This window comes from Plectropomus leopardus, chromosome 2 (assembly GCF_026936395.1).
Source record: "Plectropomus leopardus strain MGB_pleo_1.0 chromosome 2, ASM2693639v1, whole genome shotgun sequence".
NCBI lineage: Eukaryota > Metazoa > Chordata > Actinopteri > Perciformes > Serranidae > Plectropomus > Plectropomus leopardus.
In genome coordinates, this window is record NC_142177.1 from 31,603,540 (window position 1) to 31,629,012 (window position 25,473).

A 25,473-nucleotide genomic window follows, 5' to 3' on the forward strand; every position below is an offset into this window, starting at 1 on the left:
GAGTTCCAGGAAACCAACTGACCACAAAACTTTCGTTTGCCCACACTCTGCACCTCTGACGCCTCTCAGGAAGCACGCTTGTGATTCAGACACTTCAAAAGCAGGAAACAGCCAAACACACCAATAAAAGCACCCAATATCTTTTTATTATTACGGTTAACAGTATGGCATAAACTATATTATTCTAAAATTCACATCTTATTGGCACACCAACAAAATTTACATCCAAAATAATTCACACAAAATGCAAACTAGCTCACTGTTACAGCTCACACGTGCTCCAGAAGAGCTCAAAACATAGTGTTACTCATCACTACCTTTTGGATGAAATTTGGAAATTCACAGAGTGGCAGTTTATCATCAGACCTTCCCTAACCCTTTGGGTTGATATCATATCCACACTTCCACTATTGTGCTTTGGAGTAGAAATACTTGAAAGTGGTGGCAGGGAGCTTATGTACATAATCAAATCACAAGGACTGGGTAAATAGTGCGGCGGCTGGAGGTTTGTGTGACTACGTAGGCACATAATGGAAATTCACTCGGCAAAGGTAGGCTAGTCCTCAAAACATGTAAGCACACAAAGTAGTATTGATTACATAAAAAGGGCACAATTAATGTTAACAGCAGATGCATAAAATAGCTGTTCATATTTACAGCAGTCACAACATTCCTGCGTCAAAGAAGGCTTCACGTACTCTGTCGTTGCTTCAGTGCAGCACTGCGTCATAGAGGTCGACCGATTTTTTGGTTTGGCCGATTCGTTGACGCTGATAGCTCACTTTACAACTTCCAGTTATTGGTGGAACCAGTCACGCCTGGACGAACATCACCGACCGCAGCTGAAGGAAAGTCCCTCTGCTGTCTCAGTGTGTCTCAGTGTGTTATTCTTCATTTCGACGTGTGCTTACATGAACCTTTTGGCTCGACTGCAACAGCTGGTCCAGCGTTGTAGCACTACCAGCAGTAGAGCTAAAGTCTGTTTTAGAGCTCGACTGATATATTAGTCAGCGGATTTTATTGGCCAATGTATCGGTACAGATATATCGGTATCGACTTGTTGTCCGATATGCACAATGTGATTTTTTTCAAAATAGAACGTAATGCAGAAAAAGATGCTTAGAGTAATTTAAAATAATCAAATTCCCTTTGAAATCTACTGTTTCAGTGCAGTGATGTAATTTTTGACAATGAAGGTTCTTGTTAAACTGTAAAACATACTATTACATAGTATTGTTGCAAGTATTTAATAATCATATCTGAGGGATAATTGCATTGCATAACTGCGTATATAGGTAATATCAGCCAATTTATCAATATCATCATATCATATCATATCATGTTTTATTTGCCAAAATTGGTATCGGCATCAGCCCCCAAAATCCAGTAATGGTCGACTAAGTTAATGCTGCCACTTCCTGTTCTAAACTAAAAGCCCTTGATCAAAATAAAAGCCCTCTAGCATTTCAGCCATAAACTGGGTTTTGATCCAGTCTTGTTTTTGACGTTTTAAGAGTCATTGAGAAAATATTTTTATTATTTCGAAAATATAAAATTACTTCACTTTGAAATATCTTGTTTGAAATTACATTTTACTTTTTTTCAGTTATAAAATACTCAAAAGTAATTGAAACTGGTCGACTTAATTAAATAAGTAACAGAAAAACTGCCCAACTCTGTTCACCGTTTTACGTGGAGGTAAGTAATGCCATTTGTGAGAATCCCAGGTTGACTTTGAGGAAAAACAACTGCTCAGAAATAAGAAACTGAAGTTCACTTCCAGATTGCTATATATTTTTTTTAGCTATTTTTTTGTTTTACTTAGAATCAGTTAATTTCCGACAGTCTTCTTTTTTTTCTTTTTTTTTTGCAGGAGGGATATTGGCAGATTAATCAGCCATCAGCTTTTATTTGCTCCAAACTATCGTCGTTACATCGGCCTTTAAAAATCCAATATCGGTCGACCTCTACTGTGTAACAAAAACATGTTAAGACTGAGGAATGTCACAGAGTTGTGCCAAAAGCAGAGCAAGTGTTACAGAAAAGAACAGAGAAAGAAATTTTTAGTGCTGGTGGAGTCGAGGAGAAGGTGTGAAGATAACGATCCAGCGTATCGTGTTGAATTTGGCCCGCGGACGTACTGTACTCTCTCTGTGTGATATCCCCCACCAGATCACTCTGGACTATGAGAAATGACATTGAAATGTAACTTTGGTGTTTCCCTTCTTTACGCAGACGGGTTGATTATGAAGAAGGGGTCGGTGAGTGTGTATTGGGCCGGCTGGTGGGGGTGGGGGTGGGGTGGGGGTCGACTCACCAGCTATATAACCTCCCTGTTGTTCCTGATGGCACAACACAGCACCATACTGAAGATCATTCCTATGATCTGAAAACAGAGACATTTTAGGGACACGTTAAAACATTAAGGGAGCCTCAACCCAAAGAAGCACAACCCGAAGATAACGGTTAGAAAGTCTTGTACACTGGAATCATGATTTTGGGTTTGCAACGTTTAACCTTCTGAAACCTGAGTAAATTAACTGTATTTATTTCAAAACCATGGGGAGAAAGCACTAAGCAACTCGGCAAGAAATTGGCTAAAAAATAGCAAGAAATCAGTCAAAAGATACTAGAAAACCTGCAAACAAGCAAAAAAAAAAAAAACTTAAATTAATAAGCGAAAACAAACAGAAGAAAATGACTTTAAGAGGTTAATATGTATTATATATATATAATTTTTTTTTATTTGTGTGTGTGTGTGTAACATAATTTTAAATACATAATTATAAGAATTAATATGTAATAATTGCCCCCAACTAACTTTCAGGTCATTTTCTTATTACTTAACTATTTTTTAAGCAATTTACACAACATTTCTTGCCAAGTCCCTCATTGCCTTTCTCCCATTTTTATTTTTTTTTATTTTTTAGAGGTTTAAATGCTTGTGAAAGATGTCTAGATGCAAAACTGATATCAATCCAGATGTTTAAGGGTTAAAGTGTAAATTCTCACCATTACTCCAGCGATCCCAATCCCAATGTATCCAATAATATACAGCTTTTCATTGAAGAAGGCTGTTATTGCAGTGAGACAGTCCTAAAAACAATAAAACATTAATATAATGAATAACAGCTGTTGCACTCAGTCTTTATGTGAGTGATCTCATATATCTCACACACCACTGATCCAACACTAATTTACTGCATATAGTTTGACCTTAAATCAGCGTTGTACTGCCACCATGTGGGCATAAAGTGTTACTGCAGGTGCGATGGGATGGCTTACCTGGGTGTTCTCCTCAGCCTCTGCACAAAGCGCCGTAGTTGTTTCTGATGTGGAGCCTCCGCAGCAGTTCAGCTGGAAGTGTGAGAAGAAGAAAATTATAGACTTGTGACATTTTTGGTGTTTATAGTGACAACCACGTGAAAAGGGAGAGGTTTTACTCACAGTTTTGTGGTACATGAATGCGATTGCGGTCCCATTGGGATTGGAGACATCAGCGATGGAGCTGCTGTAAAACTTTTGGACTTCCTCAACAATCTATGAATGAGAAAAGATGATTCAAAATTTACATTACATTGCGTACACACGACAGTCTAATTTAAAAAGTTAAAGGTGCTGTTGATAACATTGGTCACTAGATGTCACACTTTCTCCTTTCGCCCTCTATTGCATTAACGTCGCCACATTGCTGTTGCTTAACCCTTTGAAACCTGAGCATACTGACTTGATGTCTTTCAAAAACATAAGAAGAAGAAAATACCTGAAAAATATCAACAGAAAGGAAAGCCGTAAACAAAAATAAACAAAGAAATGACCTGAAAAAAACTGCTTGAAATATAGAATTGTGATCGTTGTTATTTGTTATTAATTTCTGGACATTTTTCCCCGTTTTTTTTTCTAAATATGATTTTTTAAATCTACTTTTTTTTCAACTTGACATTTATTGCTAAATTCATCACTGAAGTTTTTTCGGGGGAAAAAAAAATCAAACGATTTGGTCAGGGTCCAAAATACTTTGGAAAAGAGTCTGAATGCAGAAAAGTGATGTTGATCCAGATTTCAGACGGTTAAAGCACAAGTGGCTGCCAGTTTGTTGCACAGCCTGCATATTTTATAGTTTAGTGGACAGGCTCAGTTGTGTCAAGAGGTGAATATTTCATGGTAGAGTAGTGAGTTAAATTTGCAACATGCAGTCAGTTTGGCCAGTGGATTTTAAAATATATATTAATCTACATATTAATCACTCAATATGTCACCAGTGTTTTTAGCTGGTGAGTGAAGCAAATCTTGCAAATAAAAACAGCATTTGGCTGCTGCTTATTTCAGCCCTGTGAATACATACATACATAAACTATAGATTAAGGTTACTTTGTACAGTGTTGTTTTAAGAATGATGTGATGTAATCTAACATTGTGGTAATCTTTCTTAAAATTCTCTGTTAAATTATGTATAACATATATTTAAAATATTTATTAATATGTAGTTCTCTGACTAATTTCTTGCAATTTGCATAGCATTTCTTGCCAAGTTACTAACTGATTTTTTTCCCATGTTTTTAAATGACATCAAACCAATTTCCTCAGGGTTCAAAGGTTAAAATATTTGTGAAAAAAGTCTAAATGCAGCACAAGAAAAGTTATGTCGATCCAGGTTTCAAAAGGTTAATTAACATAATTTCTGTTTTTTGGAAAAGCAATACTTATACTATTTCTATACTTCTACTACTATAATACTATTCCGCACCGTTCTAAAAGCTCTGTGGCTGTATAACTTTTTTTAATTATTCGTCTGTGTAAAAATGTTATAACTTTGCGTGTTGTACCTGTTCCTTGTTTATGAATCCAAACACACCAGCAGCGATCTCAGCTCCAAAGATTATCAGAAGGCAAGCAAAGAACTGCAGAACAAAAAAAGAGGCTTATTAACCATCTTCTGTTGACGGCTATGTTTCATACAAAAACATCAAAAACAACATCATTTTCTTAATGTCGATCTTGACCTCAACAAAAGAGATTTTTGTCAGTTTCTTAATTTTCTTGAAAGTTTCCTGGAAAGAGGTGTGTCGTTAGGTACTGTTTTCTTTATAGGGAATTTAAAGTAAATATTCATCCTTTATTCTCTTTATTATTAGAAACTTTACACCAAATATTTATAATTGTATGCTTGTCTACAGACAAATTTCACATTGTATTAACCTCCTCTGCACTGATTAAAAGACTCTTGGGTGCCCTTGCAATTAAATGAAATTAATTAATAACAATAAAATCCAATTAGACTCTTAATTCCCCTATAATAAGTACCAAATTGCACATAGGTCTTTCCAGGGAAATTAATTGAAATTACTAGATATTATTTAGAAATTAGAAATAATGTTTTCATCAGAAATGCAGAAGGATTAACCCTTTCCACAGCAAACATCTCGACATGTCGTAAGAAAAGCACAGGTGTATTTACTGACATTAGTGATGGCTGCATTCCATTTAGGGGAAGCCCCTTTACTGGGACACTTGATGTCATTAATATTATCAATTGTTTGCTGTGAAAAGGGTCCAACGTGTCACTGTGTATGTTAGATAAGGTAAGATGTAATTTTATTGACTTTTTAGAAGGGAAATTTGGGTGTTTCAACAGCTCAAAGACCAAAATAAGTACAGATAAATAGAGAGGTAAAAATTAAATAAGATTAGATTATCTTTATTCATCCTGAAGGAAATTGAGCAGCTCACAGTAAAAAAAAAAGACACAACAAGAAAAAAGAATATAAAAAAATAAAATTAAACAAAATTGGAAAATAATTAAAATAAGAGTTATATACAAAACTAGTAAAAGAACAGAAGTTAACATACCAGCATGAACAATTCAAACAGTTAAGATATGTTTGAAATAGCTGCACTTTTAACTCACAGATGCAAGAAGACACTGAGACTCACGAACAGCACCAAAACAACCGAAAAACCCTACGATCATCATCAACCCTCCTGCACCGAGAAGGATGTACACAGCTGCGGAGAGAAAAGGCAGATTGATTCATACTTTAAAATGGATTTACTCTGTAGAATTAAATCAAGAAATAATCAATCCAACAATCGCCTAATGTTCACGAGAGAGGAATTTATAGACTAAACAGAGGAGATCAATTGTTCCCAACCTTTTTCCTCAGCGGACCCCTTTTCTTTCACTGAGTAAACTGAAGATCCCTAAGTGACATACTTTATGGATATTTCATATTATATTCCCTGCATAACAAAAACAGTACAGAACAACCGACAAAGTAAAACCCAAACGGTGAATGCAACAACTGTAGCAAGTTTGTATTAAAACAAACAATTTGAATGAATTTTTAACTGGTCACTCCTGTCAATATTGCATCAGAGATGAGTTTTCCTGCTATTTTTGGTGTCTTTTAAGGTATTTCTTTGTCTGTGATTTTTACATACACAGTTCACTCCTTTTTTGATGCAGTCAGTGTTTTCTTCTCCCTGGCGCTTGGCCTTTCTGTTAGCTCTTTGGTTGTTTTAATTGTGTACTTCTCTAATTCGGGACAAGGCTACTGAGCATATATTGAAGGCTCTGTTAACCCTGAAATCTGAGCAAATCGGCTTCAATTCTTTCAAAAGCATTGGAAGAATGCAATGAGCAACTTAAAAGAAATGGCCAAATAACATAGCAAGAAATGTTACAAGAATATTGCCTTAAAATAAGTAACAAAAAAGAAAAGAACAAGAAACAAACAAGAAAATGACCCAAGAAAGTATAAAAAAAGAAAAATCATTTAAAATATGTTTTCTTTCTGCAACATAATTTTAAATATATAATTATAAGATTTATATTGTTTTATTGACATTTTCCCCTTTTTTTGTTTGTCCGTTTGATTTTGATAATATATAATAATCCCACCTAGCTAATTTTAAGGCATTTTCTTGTCACCTTTTCATTTTTTGTCTTTTTTCCCCAAGTTGCTCACTGTATTTTCCCCCATGTAATCAAAAATATCAAACAAATTTTCTCAGGTTTCAATGCTTGTCAAAGGCGTCTGAATGCAGAAAACTGATGTAGATCCAGGAGTTAAAGAGTTAATGTAGCTTGTGTTCAGGTCTTAACTGGGCCCCTGTCCTGTGAGAATTTGTTTAAAGTTTGTATCATAATGATAAAAAAATGACAATTTCTGTTATGTTTCTTCACAGAAATGAATGACATGCTGGAACATGCTGATAAACTGTATGGTTGTTGTTGTTTTTTTTTGTTTGATTTGGGGTTTTTTAGACCCCTTAAAAATCCAGAAGGCCTCCTGTGTGGCTTTGGCGAGCCCTGGTGGTTGGGAGTCGGTGGACTATGAGACTTGAATGGTATCACATTGTGCTCTGTCACATGACTGCAGTTCCCAGCTTCAGCTGAGGGCGGCAGCAGGATCCAGCTGCTGACACGTCTTTGCTGAAGCAGGATTTATAAAAAGGGGCTGTTGTTGTGTCTGACCACCAGCAGAAAGGTGTAGGGGGAAACTCTTTGAGGGGCCGAAGAGCTCTGAAATCTCCACCCACAGTTGAGTCCGATTATCAGCCCACTCCTTCAGTGCAGCCTGTGAATTTTAAAGCTTTGAGTCGAGATGAAAGAAACAGAAAAAGAATCTCAGACTACAAACGGTACTTTTTGTTTTTTGGCTTGCTGCTTAAAATAGTTTGTCTTTGTCATTTTGCTTCCACTATATGTATCATGAGTCATAGATGAGTATATTTAATCTGTCAGGTTATAATTAGTGTTTAGCCCTTTAACACCTGGATTGACATCAGTTTTAATGTGCTGCATTTTACCAGCATTTAAGCCTCAGAAACCTGGGAAAAAATGGTTTCTTTCAAGAACATGGGAAAAAGCATTGGCGAGTTCTGCAAAAAAATAGTAATGGGGATGATGATGAAGGTGGGTGGGGGTGAGATTATTAGATATTATTAAAAAAAATGTCTAGAAAATGTCTCTTCATTATATATTTCAAAATTAAGTTACATAAATAAATATAAATATTTCATTTCTTTAGCACTTTCTTGAGGTCTTTATATTATGGAGCCTCGAATGGGAAATAAGGAAGAAAAAAAATGAGTGGAAAAAAATTTGATGGTGCCAAAAAAAAAGATTGTGATAGTGGAGAAAAAGTAGATGGGAAAAAAAAAAGACAATGAAAAAAATTTGCATTTTTTTCACCATCTAGTGGTTTTTGCCATGTTTTTTTTAATCCCCATGTCCCTTTAAGGGCTCCATATTTTTTTGTGGTTTTCTTTTTTTGTTTTGTTTTAATTCTTATTTTTTTATTTATTTATTTTGCTCACTTTCAGGTTATTTTCTCGTAACTTCTTAATCATTTTTTTGCAAATTTGGAGGCCATTTCCTGTTAAGTTGCTTGTTGCCCTCTTCCCATGCTTATGATAGACATCAAGCCAATTTGCTCAGGTTTTAAAGGGTTAAACTGTGTCACGGTGTCATGGTCATTGTGTTTCATGGTAAAAAGCTCTGCAAAAGTACTAGTTTCAAGATGGATCTGCGCTTGTTTTTGAGACAGTCCAATAACTGAATCCTGAAAATAAATACCATCTGTCCGTCCCTCTGAGTGCGTCGACAAAACAAGACGCTAGACTGTGTTCTGCTGCAGGCGCGCCGCAAATAGCTGGAAATCCAACCCGTCTCTGTCTCAGAGGTACAGTCAGAGTCTGTGCAATATCACAATTTAAATTTGAAGCAAAGCTAATGGAGCCATAACGAGAAGCAAGGCCTCCGGTTTACTCTTTTGGTATTATTTGTAATTACTCTGACTTGGTGCATTTGTGGTCCTGCAGGGTAAAGCAGAACAACAGATGTCGTCTGTCTGGTAGAAAGGCAAATCTAATTTTCGTGTGTGTAATTGCTGCAGAATCAGACTACATCCCCCAAACATCCTAGCTCCCCGCGAGCCTGGATGTCGTCACCTCCCTGGTCTGCTCCCCTGCTCCCGACCCTCACTACCGAGCCCCTCACACTGTAACCATACACCGGCCCCGTCCCTGAGGGCCACGCTAAGGGCCTAATCGGTAACATAGACAGCAACCGCTGCAGCAATTTAATTAATCCACATGGGGGGTTGCAAGCTGTTGTTTTCCTGCTGTTGAACAAAAGGGGAGGTAAAGATGAGGTGAGGAGCTGAAGGATGCAATGGAAAATATAACGGAGCCAAGACATCCTCTACTGTATATACAAAGTGTCTGCACTGAACCGATGTTGGCTGGTGATGTTTTTAGTCCTCTTAGTGAAACTGCTGAACTCCTGCAGAGCACATCTTCCTGTTAATGCAGGTGGCAGGTAGCCGGTGGTGATTAATATTATTGTAAACAACTCACTATCTCCTAAGTTTCTCTCTGTATCATAAATGCACATAATGGCTGTTTATATGCTCAGAGCAACAAAGGTGACAGAGTGGAAAGTGATTCACCCGTAGGGAATGCTTCCACTTTGACTTGTTATGGTATCGCTCTGTTCGGTCTCTGTGCTGGAGGTGAATGTCGGCGGCAGCAGTGACGCTCCTCCGTTCTGCTCAGGGAGTGATAGTTATGTTGTTGCTAAGGCTCCTCCGTCAGACGTCGATCCTCTGCAGGATCTTTATCGTATACAGATAAACTGACAACTTTGCATCCAGTAATCTGCTGCACAACAGTGAAGACATATGACATTACTGGTCAAAATTGAGCATTTAACTGGTGCATAAGTGCTTGACTGTAATGTTTGCCAGGTTTCCATTAGCAGCCACTTTGAGGAATTAGCAACTAATTGTTGCCCTTTGGTTGCCATCATGAGAAACCAACATCAGTCGACCCCTAATGGTGATACAGTCAGAACCACGGATGTGTGGAGTGAACTGGATAAAGCGTTGGCGGTTTGGCCCTGTTAGTTCCTATGAAAATTGCTCAGTGGCGCATGAAGCCAAAAAAGCTCTGTGTCTGCGGTATAAAATTACCCAGATCTTCTGCATTTCGGGGCCCAAGAGTAGGCAGATTAGAGACTTCTGCCAGCCAAACGATTAACTTCCAGTTTGCACTCTGCTAACCTGAAAGGGGATAAAATGACTTCATGGTGTGGCTCTTCTGGACTTCCCAATTGCTATCAGATCAAAAAGATCAAATTCCTGAGGTTGTGACGCTCTGAAAAATGTATCCACTGATTTACAGATGTCTCTTTGACAATGTGAATCTATGGTAAAAAGTGTTTTTGGGCCCTGTGGCATCATGTGACGGGCCGGGACGCTGTAATTCCACGTTTGGGCCTTTAAATTGGCTTCAAAGCTCCGTGCTGTTCCTGGAAACTGCATCAAAACCAAAACCAGAGAACGCTGCATGTGCATCGTCTGGTTTTCATGCGTTTACTAGTGTGCACACAGGCAATTCAAACGAATTCGGATGTTTGACTGTGGGGTGAAATATTCGACTAACCTGTCAACATCACAAACAAATGTGTTAAAAATGATCATATCTTTTTTTAAGTTAAAATCTTAATCAGCCGCCATATAAATGTATCTTTGAACTACACAGCACAGTAAAGCTCTGTGATATTTGCAAGTCAAATGAAACCAAACTGACCGAAAAATTATCTCACCTTCAGTCGTTTGCATAAACAGATGAAAGCTGACATTTTTAAACTGTGAGATATTTCAGCTGAATAGTAATGCTGTGTGTGAAAGCATTAATGTCCACTTAACATTGTACGTTTATATTTACCAGGGTCAACCGATATTGGTTTTTCAGGGCTGATACTGGTTATTCGGAGTTAATGAGACCGATAACCGATATATGGAACCGATATGCATTTACAATAAAAATGAAAATCTTTCCGTCAATATTTAAAATGTGGAATAAAACAAACTCCAACAGAAAATTCTGCTTAAATGCCTTTAGAAAATCAAAACTCTCAACATCAAATACAGAAAGTTCCCAGCAACTTTTTTATGTATATATAAAGTCTAGTGAAAATTTAAATTCAAAATGAATAAATTAAAATAGCTCCCTAAGGTTTTACAAAGTAAAAGTTCCTTCCATTCTGACACTTTATTTGCATTTTTTAATTAATTATTTTAGTGGTGATCATTAAAATAAAACACTGATACAGATATATCGGCTTCAATAATCGCCCAGGGTGATAATCTGTCAACACCTAATATTAATAGTAATGTTTTTAGGCTGGGCGTTTCCGGTTGGAACGGGGTTCATCCGTGGGCGGAGTTTGCATGTTCTCCCCGTGTCTGCGTGGGTTCTCTCCGGGGTCTCCGGCTTCCTCCCACAGTCCAAAGACATGCAGCTCAGGTTGATTGGTGACTCTAAATTGTCCTGAGGTGTGACTGTGAGCGTGTATGGTTGTCTGTCTGTATGTGTGTCGGCCCTGCGATAGTCTGGCGACCTGTCCAGGGTGTACCCCGGTTACAGAAAATGACTGACTGACTGTTTTTAGGCTGTATTTTTGTCTAAAAAAAACCCTCAATCCCTCTGTGCCACTCCCCTAAAATTTTCACAAACTACTGTGGCAAACATGACCTTTTCTCTTGCAAAGATGCTGTGCATGGCACAGTATTATAACTGCTACAGAGCGAGACTCCCGTCACCTGCCCCACCCAACCTGCTGCTCATGTCCTGAGGGAGGCAGCCCGTCCCATGAAAGCACAGCAGAGAGCTGATGAAGTGAAGTCACCATTTTAGGTCATGGTCTAAACGGGAGTAACAAGAATAGGCTTCATTCTCATCATCTGCTCCTACACAGAGCGAGAACGAGAGAGACAGAGAGAGAGACGCACAGAGAGACAGATAGAGAGAGAGAGGGCCTATTGTATGAAGCACTGCAGCACTACTTCACACTGAAGGCTGTTTGTCTTGTCTACTGTATGTTTTAATCACCTGCTGTGTGTTTTATTCGGAGATCTGCAGAGGAGCATTCAGCATCGATCAAAAGTCACCTGAATACAAAGTGCTGCAGTCTTATCAGACACAGATCTGTTCATTAATCACTTAGAGACTCTGATCCATTTGTCGCTGCTTGAGCATCTCTTATTAATCCACTTCTATTATTCCAGTGAAAGGAAAATATGGTCGATATTTGTAAACATGAGCAATTCTCTCCATAACCCATAAACCAGAGCACCACCACTAATGGTGCATGTCGATAATCGTTTGACGTGCCCTCTTTCACTTCCCCTCGTAGCACTTTGTCGAGTCACGTGAGGTTATAAATGAGGATTAGAGACACTCAGAGAAGCGAGTTTCCGTTGTGCAGAGGAAGTGATGAAACATCACAATGCGCTGAGAGTAAAATACGCCTGTTAAGAGTTCATTAGCGCTCAGTAACACCTGCGGCCCCGAAGAGATCCTCCGGTTAAAATGGCGTTGGGGAATCCCCCGGGGAGACTTGTTAAATGATTATTACAGAGCACCATAAAACCTGATGTTGTCAGGCGTGAAATCTGGTACTGTACACTGAAGAGGACATAAAGATGTTGTTTTGTTTTTATACCTACATTCAGACAAAAAAGAGAATTTTTTGTGTTTTTCGACCTTGAGCCTGTTCGCCATGTGTTTGTGTCAAAGTGACTAATGGAAACAATAACTGTATTGATCGTGAAACAGGCTGCGATCTAACCACCTGGGAAACGTATGCGCTTTTTGCCACCAACCGGCTCATATTGTTATTAGAAGCGTCTGACAACAAGGAAACTTACAAAGAAAAAAATGTTTTTCTTTAACTTTTACTAATCTTTTGTTTTTGTCACCAGTTTTCTGAAATCTCAGACTTTTTCACATCATCTAAATCATCTAAATATTCAGCCGTGACACTAAAAACCTTTTAAGACAACACTGAGCGAGGCTTACTGTACTCAACACAACAAAACGCTTCCTGGTACTCTTCTGTCCGACTTTCACTAATGACTCCACCGCTGTTTTTCTGTAACAAGTCAACGTATCCACAAAAAGGTTTGTTTGATATCCTACATGCACATGCTACAGTTCATATGACATCCTATAAATTAGCCCATTGAACAATTTTACATCCTTACCGTAAAGTTACGTAATTACGCAAAGTTACTGTGGTTAGATTTAGGGAAAGAAACGTGGTGAGAACACGCGGGTCTGAACACGCGTCTCTGTGGGAAAGTCCCCGAGGTAAAGTTTATGGTTTTGTGACCCATCCATCATCACAACCTGCCTCCTTATAAGACTGCCTGGGACCACTTCCTTGTTCACTACCGCAAGAGCATTAGTCATGTGATTGCAACCTTTCAAAATATGTGTGTTATGCACAACTGCCTCATAACTACGTAAGATATGTATGAATTAGGGTGCTTTACTTTTTGTATGAAAACACAAAAGAAAAGCATTTTATTTTTCAGTACAGATCTTTTCCATAATGTTGTCAGACACTTTTAATAACTATGTGAGCCTGTCAGAGGCAAAAACAAACACCTTTAATGAAGTCACTAAACACGAAAAACATGGGAAAATAGGGTCCAAGTTAAAAAATACAGAAGTTTCCCTTTAATATCTAGAAAAATAATACCTCTGAACATTTTTCATTACGTGTATGAAAATCAGCTGCAGGCACATCTGCATCGTTGCATTGTTGAGTGGTGGACATACACAAAACTTCACTTTATTATCTCTCACCATATTTAGGATCTGTGGATGTGAGGTTTGGTGTGACGTACCTATGAAGAAGGTGTCAGGGGCGCCGTCACCGGTCAGCAGCTCCACTGTGTCTGGGTCAAACCTGAGCCAGAGTCCCACAGCCAGCACCAGCAGGCCCGACAGCTGAGGAGCAGTAAGTTATAGAATTTCATCATTACACAGAATATTAATGCACGCTGTTTAAAGCCTCCTGGACTGCGGTCCCTGTTTATTTTTAGGATGTAACTGGTGTCTTTGATGATAAGCTCTCAGTGTTGTTGCCCAGAAATCACTTCACAGTTAAACATTGAGGCCCATCATGGGGATTTTTTTGGCACTTGATTAATATTCTGCAGGTGGCGGTCTCCTCAGCAGAGTGACTACTGACGCTCACTGTCCGTTTTTCTTCTGTTTATTCCAAACAAACTGAGATATTACTGCTTCGCCTCCTGAGTGTCTAAAGGTTTAGTCAAAGTTTAATACTTTTTAAAACAGATCACAGGCTGCACATATAGCAAAAACAACTTTTTTTTTATTTGCAGTAAGCTAATCTTGTTGTTGCTTGTCATTGGTATGGTAAACTATGGTAAACTGTAGCTCAAAGATACAGTTTCTGGTGTGACGTGCCTGATGAGTTTGTCACAACGTTGAGAGGACATCATAGCTCCTTTTGCCAATTTGACCAGAAATAAACCAATCGATTAGAACCAGGTGTCACCCTGAGAAAGTTAATCCCTCTGACTTTCTATTTACACCTAAATAGCATTATTTATTTTTTGTTTGAAGGGATACTTCACCAACAAAATGACCATTTGTATATTAGTTACTCAGCCTTTGTTTTACTGAATTATAGGGGTTAAATGATAGTGGGTTTTTTTGGGGCTGATACTGATACTGATTATTAGTAGTTAATAAGACCGATATTTGGAACCGATATGCATTTACAGTTAATATGAAAGTATTTCTGTTAATATTTAGCATTTGGAATATAACAATCTCCAACACAAAACTCTGCTTAAATGCCTTTGGCAAATGTTTAATCGAAACTAAGACTTTCAACATCATATACAGCGAGTTCCTGACAACTTTTTTCAGTCAAGTGAACATTTCAATCAAAAATGAATAAACAAAAATAGTTTCCTGAGGTTTTACAAAGTAAAAGTTTCTCCCATGCTGACGCTTTCTTTTTTTAAAAAATATTTTTATTGGCCATAATTAGCTGATGCAGATAATCGACAGAATGCCAAATATCGGCCCTGATAATCGGCCAGACTGATAATCTGTCGACTCCTACTGAATTCATGAAAAAAAAAAGAAAAATTGCATTCTTCAACGAAAAACAAAGAATCCAAAAAGTAAATCAATGATTGTTTGAGGTAAAGGGTGACTACGTTTAATGACAACACAACTATATCAAAACTTCTGTTTACAAACTCTCACACAACTCGTGCAATATGATCAAATAAAAGCCTCATTTATCCAGTTGAATGTTCAGCGATTCCTGAACACATTACGCTGCCGCTAAAACCTGACGAGTAATAAGTATGGCCAAGCGCCAGGCTTTGGTAAAGTGGCCAAACTGTAGAATTACCGTTAAATGATGCTATCTGTAAATCAGTGGATACATTTTTGTGAGCATCTCGTTTAATTGCTGGGATTCAATATATATTATGGTCGATAAAGTCTCGAAGTCTGTACAATTCAATTGTGTTTTCATGTTAGCTGGGGGCTATAAAGGAAGTTATCGGCTCGGCTGGTGTAAGCCTCCAGTGCCGTTACTCTCCGGGCTTCATGATGCAAACAATCTGGATAATTTTGATTGTTATGTTGTCATGTTATCACTGACCAGCTTTCATGGGAATGAACGGCGACCCGCCTCCAACTCTGTATCCAGATCTTTGTGTGCATCCATGGCGTGAACTCTGCTTGTACATTGACAGTTAAGCAGAGTGCCAATATTCACGTTTGCGCTGGTGGACTACTCATCCGTGCCTGAGACCGTTTATGCAGATGTGTAACATTTTAGGAAAAATGCATGTGTTTGGGAAGTACTGGGTGTACGACTGGATAAATGACACTTCTGATTTAGTTGTGTTGTTAAACGTGGTCCCCCTTTACTTCAATTAATCAAGAATTCTTGCCTTTTTTTTGTTTTTCATTCACTGTGATCAAACAAATATTGAAAAATTCAGCGTAACACAGGGAGAGAAACTGATACACAAATGGTCATTTGCACCCCATTAAAAGACAGAGATAAAGGGTTTTAAAACTAAATGTGTATGGTTATACTGATCTAAAATGTTAGATTTCATTTATAACAAAACAGAAGTTCAGTTTCAAAACATTTTACACAATAAATTCAAATTAGGACAAATAATTAACAAGCTGAAAATTAAAACTACATTCCCTTTCTCTATGTTTTATTACTGATGTGATTTCTGATAATAAAGGTTTAAAGGTGAACAAATCACCTCAACCCTTAAAACTTTAAATAAAAATATCAAATTCTGGGAAGAAAACATCAAATGAAGAGATTAATGTAAGAGTAAAGATGACTGTAAAATGAAGACAGCAGATCATGTTTCCATATGGATCATCAATATATCACTTCTAATTGGCAGCATCACCATCACATCATAAACGCTCCATCTCCCATGGTGCATTTCAGCCACAGGCTGTGCCAGCCTCACAGTGCCTGGGTGATGTAACTCACACTGGCATTGGCTGCTTGTTTGGCTCCGCACCCCAAAATGACAGCGTACTGTACGCCCCTTTTGGCTCCGACCACAACAGCTCTGCTTTCAGTCCCCAAACTCCCAAACAAAGAGGCCGCTGTGTGTTCGAGTGACACAAGCGATCGTCTTACAGAGCACAGATGAGTCAATGTGGCCCTTTAGATCCACATATACTGTATCATTTAGCCATAAAACATGAGCATCCTTCCACAACACTTGCAAGAGTCTGTCGTCTGCAGCAGCATCTAGACTCAATCAGCAGTTACTGTGATAATCAGAGATTGCTCATGAAATTTTGATCAAAATATGCCAAACATTATGTGAGGATGTGCCACTTTTATTGTCTTATATGATAGTAAATTTGATCTCTTTGGACTCTTTTTCAGTCAAATCTAGCAATTTAAAGACCTCATCTTAGTCTGTTTGTCTGTTTTTAGAAACTTAATTGTTTAAAATATCAATAAATAAATTAATCCATGTTAGAAACAATCAAGGCATTGATAATTATATATGTTGAAGGGGACACAACCCTTCAATATCCAAATAGGCTCAAAAATATACTGATGAAAAATATTTTTTAAAATAATTGAAATAATAAGCAAATATGATCATAATCATAAATAAACTTAACAATTATTATCAGGGATGTAACGATTCACTCAACTCACGATTCAATACGAATCACAATACTAGGCTCACGCTACAATTTTTTTTTTTAAATACAAAATGAGATTAAAGAAAATTGTGACTGAAAAATATTATATTCATTATTTTAAACAAAAATGATACAATATACTGCTTTTTTTTCTTCTATATCAAATTAAAGAATCCCTTTTTATTTCTGAGGTAGGGTATAAGTGCAAAACACAAATTATGCAATGAGGACATTCACTGGACATTCACAGTGTCCCCTGCTGTTAAAAAAACCCAAAACCTTTCACTTGGGACAGAGGTGGCTGGTGTGGAAAAGTTTGCTTTTGCTCGGGGGGAAAGCAGAGAGCTCTTTACTCGTTTGGATGAACGTGGTTGCAAATGTGCATGTCTGTGGTTTGGCCGTTTAGTTGTCGTTAAGGAGGAACGTGCGAAGGCGGGGCTGACCGGAGCTCGTTACTATGATGCCGGCTCACATGCTGCATCATGTTAGTTGTACTAATGTGTTTGTGTAGTTTAACATCCTCTCAATATTTGCAGACTGGTTTTCTTCTCGCCTGGATTTCTTTCCGCGTTAAGAAAGCTCAAATGTCGCCACACTCCCGATTTGAAACTGGAAGGAGCATCCTCTATATCAGTGTCGCCTGTCTTGGAGCCTTTGCTTCGTCTTATTTACGTTGGCGAGCTGTCTGATGTAGGACATTGAACACGTAGTAACGTGGCACGTCGAGCAAGCGAAGTCTAAAGCGGATTACGCCCTCTGCTGTTCAAAAAGAGTATCGCAGTTCATTTTTTACTTCACCGATTTGAATCTCGCGTATTGATTTTTATCTACCTCACGATGCATCGTTACGTCCCTAATTATTATTAGCCTATTACTGCTGGTTCTAGTATCACGGTGTTCTGTAGTTCGGCATGTGGTTTGTCCAAGTGGTGTTGCCGTACCCCAGCTGAAGCCATGGTTTGACTGCTGTTAGTCATTACAATTGTGTTTTTTTTAAAGTGTTGTGAAAATGCTAATTTTGTGAATGGTTATCGACCTGCGATGTTATGCTGATTTCCAGTCATAAGCAGGCCTCCAGGAAAGCTGCTCAGCCTTGCAGCCATTTTTTCCCATGGCCACAGGCAGTGTTGTCGTGTAAAAAAACCTGCAGCCCAGAAAGCATTTTCCTCGTAGACCACAAAATGTTGACAGGACACCTTGAACTGCAAATAAGTTCAATTATGAATCATTCTCTGAATTTTTGATCCATGGTGGTTTTATGTTTGTAAGCTTAAAACTTTTTTTGGCTCATGTGCCAGGCAAGCAAATCCATTGTAATGAAGAGCCGCTATTTTGGCATCTGGTTTCTAGTTGTTATTATTATATACCTATGGTAGGCACATTTTATTACTTTCAAATGTATTAAAAAATAATAATGTCATACTCCTGTTAAGTAGGCTTAATTACTGTCAATTGTGATAGCTTTTGATAAGTCTTAGGGGAACGACAATTTTATAAATGGCTATCGTCTTGATATGTTATGCAAATTTTAAGTCAGAACGCTAGCTAGCATACATTCTTTGCATTAGCTAGCAAACAGCCCATAAATTCAGAGAATAATCTTTGCTAACTTTGTGTAACTTTAGTTACTTAAGTCCGGACGTGCTTGAAAAGGTAACGATAACATCAGTAACTCTTTCTTTGCTGGAACTGTAATTGTGGAAATGATATTTCCTAAAACGTGTCAGTAATTGCATGAAGTATAGGCCGATTTGCAATTTAGTAGTTTAGTTTAATTTATTTCAGCCCTTCGCAGATCATTAAATGAAAACTGGTGCTGAATTTAATTGAAAAGGAACTGTTTGAAAGGGAAAAATGTTTCTTTCACTTTATAGTTGAACAGGCTGCATGTGTCCAAACCACAGACACTATTTTTTTTGTTGTTGTTTTTGTTATGAGCCAAAGCCAAAACCATATTTACCAAGTTTGTATCCCCATTGCCAGATACTAAGAACACTTGACATAATGTCAGATGACAAGTTGCTGCACAGAAAATCGAAAGTGACTCCACAGCAGCCGGAGCCACAAGTAACCTTATCTGAGAAAGGTCTAATGTAGCATAACAAAACCAAAACAAAACCCTCCATGATGTTCCCAAAACACATTAATCCTGTCTGTTCTCAAAAAAAAGAAAAAGAAAACTCACAGACCTGCTGCAGGAAAGTCACAGCATAATGCCAAATCATGAGAGAGGATCTGAACAGTGGGTGTTTTGGAAAAGTGGCAACACACTGCAGCTCTGATGCTGCAGGATGAACACTGTACACTGATATTACATATGAGCGTTTACAGGCACTCATTTGATTTACTCATTAATTATTGAGCATTTCCTAGATAGAGGGCATGTTAAGAGCTGTGATAAGGTATGTAATAGAAAGAAGAAGATTGATAACAAAATGAAAGGTTGGATTGAGTGTTTGCAGTCAGAGGAGTTTGCAGGAGCAGGTGGATTTATGCAATCTGCACCATCAACTCCCCCCTGAGCTCCAGTTTATAATGAAACCAGGTTAATTAAAAACCCTATCTAACAATATAAATAGACTGACTGTTAGCCTGCAGTGTGTTGAACATGTAAACACCACAATAATGTGGAGCACTAACAGGTTTTCCTCTTGTAAACAAAAGATTCATAATCTTTTTAAAAATAAATAAAGCAAACATTTATCGGATCATCTGATGGAAAAATAACAATAAAATATAACCAGGCTGTTCATATTACCGGGCGGTTTTAAAAATAGCATTAACGTTGTTTCCATACGAGCCGTTAAAGAAGCGGACACTTACCCAAAAGATGAAGTTGAACACGAAAAGCAGATATTTCACGCATTTCATCCCTCCCTGCACTTTGCCCATGATGTCACCTGATTTGTCGATATTTCCGATCTATTCTGCAAATCCTCGCGGCTTCCACTTGGACATCAACCATGCAATGATGATGACCTGCACAGCTACACACCATCCACACACGAGAACATGCGCACAAAGCTGCACGGGCTGGCTGCTCGCGCTCTCCCTCTGCACCGCCCATCCGCTTTTGTGTGTTTGTGTGTGTGTGGTACCCGAGATGGGGCTCACGGATGTGGGACACCCGAGGGAGACTCCGGGAGGATGCACCCCAAACACCAGTTTGAGCTTAATATGTTATATCTCTGCTTGGGGTTTTATTTCTATTTTTTTTAATTTCTTTTTATTTATTTCATTTTTATTTTGTCGTTTTATTGCTTTTATGGCTTTGTGCTTTGTTTTTTGTTTTGTTGTATTTTTATTTGTATTTTTTATGTTGACATTTTGTGTCCTGCTTTTTTTTTTGCATTTTTTGTCTTGTTTTTTTTTTTTAACTATATTTTAACATTTATTTTGTCTCGCTTATGTTTGGCAGGACTGTTTATCTCTCTGTTTTAATATCGTCTGCTAAATATTCCGTTTCTACTTTTGCTTTGCTTTTCAAAGCACTTTGTAAAATATTATTTTAAAGGTGCCATATAAATAATGTTACTATTATTATTATTTAGTATGGTGATAATAAGGGAGTGGTTTGTCAGATGTTTTTTCAAAGACAAAATCCACTTTTAGGAGTTCTGTTAAATCACATTCTGTCCAATAAACCTCATTTGTAAAGGAAATGTATTTGTAGATATGAGTAAATACCAACTTATATAACAGTCTGTGTGGGTGGGAGATGTGAAAGTGGTGTAGAAAACTGCCATCTGTTTGCAGTCTCTATTTTTTGAGACATCTATGAGTAAATGCAATAAATGTAAACTGTTCAGTGTGTTGAGGACACTGAGAGCCCCTGCAGGGACCCCTGAGGGTCTTTAGGAACCACTGAAGGCAGGGGCGTTGCTGTCGGGGGGAAAAGTGAGACTGATTGTCTGGGACCCCACAGGGAGGGGGGCCTTCGAAGAGCCTGGAATAAAAACGTTTGGCTTTGTTAGCAGTTTTTGCATTTCTAAAGTAATTATGGCCATAACTAAATTAAAATTGGCTGGATAAATCTGTTACAAGTCTGTTAATTTTTTTTTTAAATGGTGGCTCTCTGAGGCCCCTTTCATACTCTAAAGGAGCAAAATGGTTTAATCTACCCCGCACTAGGATTGTTTCTAAATGCAGCCGGAGCCGAGTTAGTGCGTAATATCTGAAAGGGAAATTGGGATTCCAAAACAGTAAAGAGAGAAAGAAAGACAGCAAACTAATTTTACAAACAAAATTTAAAATAAAGAAATAAAATATGTATGAGAGTGACATGGTTCAAGAGAGGAAGGGCAGGGGGTCCACAGAGACCACAGGGTTTAAAATTTAGTGCTACGCCCCTGGCTGCAGGACTGAACGATACATTTTTCACTGTTTAAAAACCTCCTCTGCAGTCACGGGTAGATGTGTGACATTTTCACTTTTTTCCTCTTATGACCTTTACATTACATGTTGGACAGGAGTTTATCTTTGCTTCTAAACCTGCATATCATCCTACACAGTACCACAGATAGCAGTGTTTATTATGGAAATATGGAAACGTGTGCAAAGTATGCACCAAAAACACAATGACCTGTGATAACTCACTGACTGGCACAGTTAAAAGAAGTTGGAACCTGTTTGGTCCAGACTGAAATATCTCAACAACTATTGTATGGAGTGTCATGAAATTTGGTGCCCACTAACTTACCATTTGGTGATCTATCAACTTTTCATCCAGCGCCTTTTCCGCGTTGAAAGGAAATTGTCTACCACTGTGGTTAATGACGAAATCCACATGTTAAACAAAGATAGTGATCATCGTAACATTGTCAGTCTGAGATTGCCATTATGAGCATGTTAGCATGCAAACTGTCCATGTGATGCGGTTGTCATAGAAACATTTGATTTGTCACTCTGTCAACTTGCGTAACTTTTTTAAAATTGTTTTACAGAAATTTTATAGAACCCTTCTTTAGACAGATAGTACCGCAGGGCTCATACAGGGTGCTTGACATTTTATAAGTACTGGAATACCTTGAATTTTTTTTATTTTTTATTTTGGTCCTTGAAAAGTACTTGAATGAAACTGAGAAGAACTCCTCCACTCTGCATGTCAAAGTATCCTTGGCCACGGTACTGAACCCCAAAATTGTTCCCAATAGCTGTGTGAATTTTTAAAACTGAATAGCTGTTGGCACCTTGTGTGGTAACCTCGGCCAGCAGCGTGTGAATGTGTGTGTGTGTGTGTGTGAATGTGTGCAAGTGACTCAAAGTGTAAAAGTGCTTTGAATAGTCAGAAAGGCGCCATACAAGTGCAAGTCCATTTACCATTCACCATGACTGACGGCATTCATTCAGCTGTTTTTTGTAAATGCAGTGAGAAGAATCAGGAGGAGACAGAGGACCATGATTGTTGTCACAGATATCCGTCTCATGTACCAATGTTTGGATAAAGTGACAGTTTCAGCAGATATCACTTTCAGACATTTCTAGTACTTTAGGACATTATTATGATTTTAGGACATTTCTAAAATTTTAGGATGTTTTACAGTGTTTCTATGATTTAAGGACTTTTCAAAGATTGTAAGATGTTTTAGGATGTTTCTGTAATATTCTGACGTTTCTATAATTTTAGGTCATTTCTAATATTTCACGACATTTCTAAGATTTTAGGATGTTTCTAGGATTTTATGACATTTCTTGGATTTGAATATCTTTTGGGGGATTGGGGAATTTTCTAAGATTTTAGGACTTTTTTTTCAGATTTTAGGCTGTCAATAGGATTTTTGGACATATCTAGGATTTCAGGACATTTCTAAGATTTTAGGACATTTCTAGGACTTTAGGGTGTTCTAGGACCATAGGGGCTTACCTCGGACCTCTATCAGGGGGTGCAGGTTATCCCCTACTGGCACTTTGTTTGACAGACAAGCTCTGTTTTGATGCTGTTTTATGCACTCTGGCACCTTATGTGCACTAAAAGTGAAAAAACTATTCCCATTTATGAATCACTTTATTTTTTTATTGTGAATTTAAAAAATGGTTGGGAGGGGGGGCAAGCCAGCACCTTACTAGGGGCCAGATTTGGCCCACGAGTTGAGTATCATTGTTCTATACCTACTTTATTTTGTATATGTTTTCATATGCAAACTGCACTTGGTATCCTACATGCTGACATTTGGTAGTTTACTTAATTAGTATTTGTGTAAGTAAAACACATGCATGCGTAGTATTGTAGTGTTGTGAGTCAGTTCTTGTGAATGGAGGCCGCATATGAAGCTCTTCTGTGTCTCCTCAGCAGGCCGGAGCGGGTCAGCTCGGGTTCACGCGCTCTGACAGTCAAGCTTCTCATGTTTGTGCGGCCTTTGTTTGCTGCTGTATTGTGGGAGGGAAACAGCGACCCCCTGTTCGTCTGCCAGACTATCAGTGAGGATCAGATCATGAGACACATCACATCACTGCCCACCCCCTCCCTGTCTGTCATATGACAAGAGTCAGCCAAAATATCATAGATAGATAGATAGATAGATAGATAGATAGATAGATAGATAGATAGATAGATAGATAGATAGATAGATAGATAGATAGATAGATAGATAGATAGATGATTAATAGTTTCAATGTAACTCTGAATAAGCTCACTGAACTGCATCAATGTTAACCTGATAGCAGTTTGGTCATCCAATCCTGTCATGAATTCAGAGCTGTAATTATCACTGTGGAAGTACACCCAAACTGAAACCATATCCTCGGGCTATAATGGAGTCAAAATCCCATTATCTCCCCACAGCCGCCCTCTCCTCACCCCCCTCACCCTTCTCACCCTCCTCACCCTCCTCTACTGTGCTTGATATGTAAATCTGGTGCAATACTGTAACCTGATCTCCATACTGTGCAACTGTCATCTTTATGAATCCAAGAGATCAGAGGAGACGAGACAGAAGTAATCATGGAATTTTGTATAATCTGCTTTTATGAGGACTAATGAAAAAAAAACTAAACTAATGATTATAAAAAAATGAAACAAGTTAAAACGATTGTGGTAGACAGTCATGAAATGCAAGTCCTGTGAGTAATTCATAAATTAATTTCCCTCTTCAGAGTCCTGACACTGTGTATCAACATCTGAAAACTTGATATGTATATCTGCATGTGTCTCTAAGTATGGAAACCTCAGAAATGACCAAAACAGGTACATTGTATTATGGGACTAAATATTCAGACACGTCACTGTCTCCATCTAGTGCACAAACTGAGAAGTGCAAATATAGTCTGTTAGCTTGTGTTTGGTTTGAACACACTAGTTCAGGTGTTCTCTGCGTTTTCAGGCCAAGGGCCCCTGCAGCGGCACCCTTCCTCATATGCTGTAGTCTATAAAACTGCCATCTTATTTGCTTTTCAGGTAGGAAAATCCATTGTCACAAAGATCCCCTTATTGCAAGAGCCAAAATATGTTAGATTCATGTTAATGTGTATTTTAAGACATAGTTTAATTCTTGGAAAGTAAAAATATTTTCCAAAAAAATCATCAGTAATTTGGCAACCCCCCTACAGTTACTCTGAGGACCCTCTCAGGGTCCTGGACCCCAGTTTAAGACCCAGGCACAAGTTGAAATGAAGGAAGTTGCTTTATTGTAGTTTTTCTGGATTCCCCTGTATTTTTGTCCCTTTTACCAAATGTGATCAGCTAAAAGTAAAACATGAAAATTATTATTTTCATTCATTTTATGTGCAGAATGGTATGAGTGTGGCTATTTGGCACTGCACAAGAAATAATAATGTATAAAAATCAATGTTGCTGGCAATTATTGTAATTTCCCAAGCACTGACATTCATACACAGTATACTAAAAAAAAATAATTTTTTAAAAAATTTTATTGATGTAAAAACATGGTGGCATCATGACAAAAACCTGGCATTTAGAGGGTTATAATTCCAAAATTTAGTTTGTTTTTTGTTAAAAATTAACTCAATGAAAGTAGAAAATAATACTAATGTATAATTTTTTTTTAAAAGCTTGATTTTGAAAAGCACAGTTTGTATGCAGAGTGATATGAGTAAATATGCAATATTAAAGCGGGCCCTAAGGGTTAAATAAATCAAGTTAACATCTGATCCTGTGTTGACATAATTATGAATGTATGGTCAAAAACTGAAGTTTTATTTAAAGACTTGTTTGAGCTTCTGGCCTCTAGAGGGCAGTGCTGTATTTCATGTTGGAGCAGTGTTTTTTCATTTGAGGTAAACAAGTCAGTAGTAAACTAAACAAGCTCACTCTGAAAAATGGTATTTACAGTTGGCAGGTTGCTCAAAATCAGGATGCTTCACATAAAAGTCTCGTTTTCCAGGAACATAACCTCAGCAGCCTGTTTGTTTCTGCTACTACCTCACCTCCAAGCTCTCTGAGCTCACGTCAGACGTCTTAAATAT

General features: G+C 37.9%; 1 protein-coding gene and 1 long non-coding RNA gene across 6 annotated transcripts in view; one reads left to right on the plus strand and one right to left on the minus strand.

The window, feature by feature from the left end:
* The window catches only part of LOC121959318 (uncharacterized), a 44,199-nt gene that overhangs the window by 1,039 nt on the left and 17,687 nt on the right, over positions 1-25,473 (plus strand). For all 4 annotated transcript variants that reach the window (XR_015779619.1, XR_015779621.1, XR_015779620.1 and 1 more), the window contains exon 2: positions 13,672-13,816. This is a non-coding gene — a long non-coding RNA (uncharacterized LOC121959318). The remainder of the gene's footprint in view (positions 1-13,671; positions 13,817-25,473) is intronic.
* Positions 131-20,124, minus strand: tspan2a (tetraspanin 2a). 2 transcript variants are annotated; one of them, XM_042508550.2, is made up of 9 exons: positions 19,876-20,124; positions 13,704-13,806; positions 5,909-6,006; positions 4,827-4,901; positions 3,448-3,540; positions 3,286-3,357; positions 3,013-3,096; positions 2,318-2,386; positions 131-2,183 (listed from the first exon to the last, which is right to left on the minus strand). In XM_042508550.2, the coding sequence occupies exons 1-8, from the start codon at positions 19,942-19,944 to the stop codon at positions 2,321-2,323; spliced, it is 660 nt and encodes a 219-aa protein (XP_042364484.1). In that variant the 5' UTR covers positions 19,945-20,124; the 3' UTR covers positions 131-2,183; positions 2,318-2,320. The 2 variants fall into 2 exon arrangements, with proteins under 2 accessions (XP_042364484.1, XP_087947123.1); XM_088090997.1 differs by having other exon boundaries at positions 131-2,386.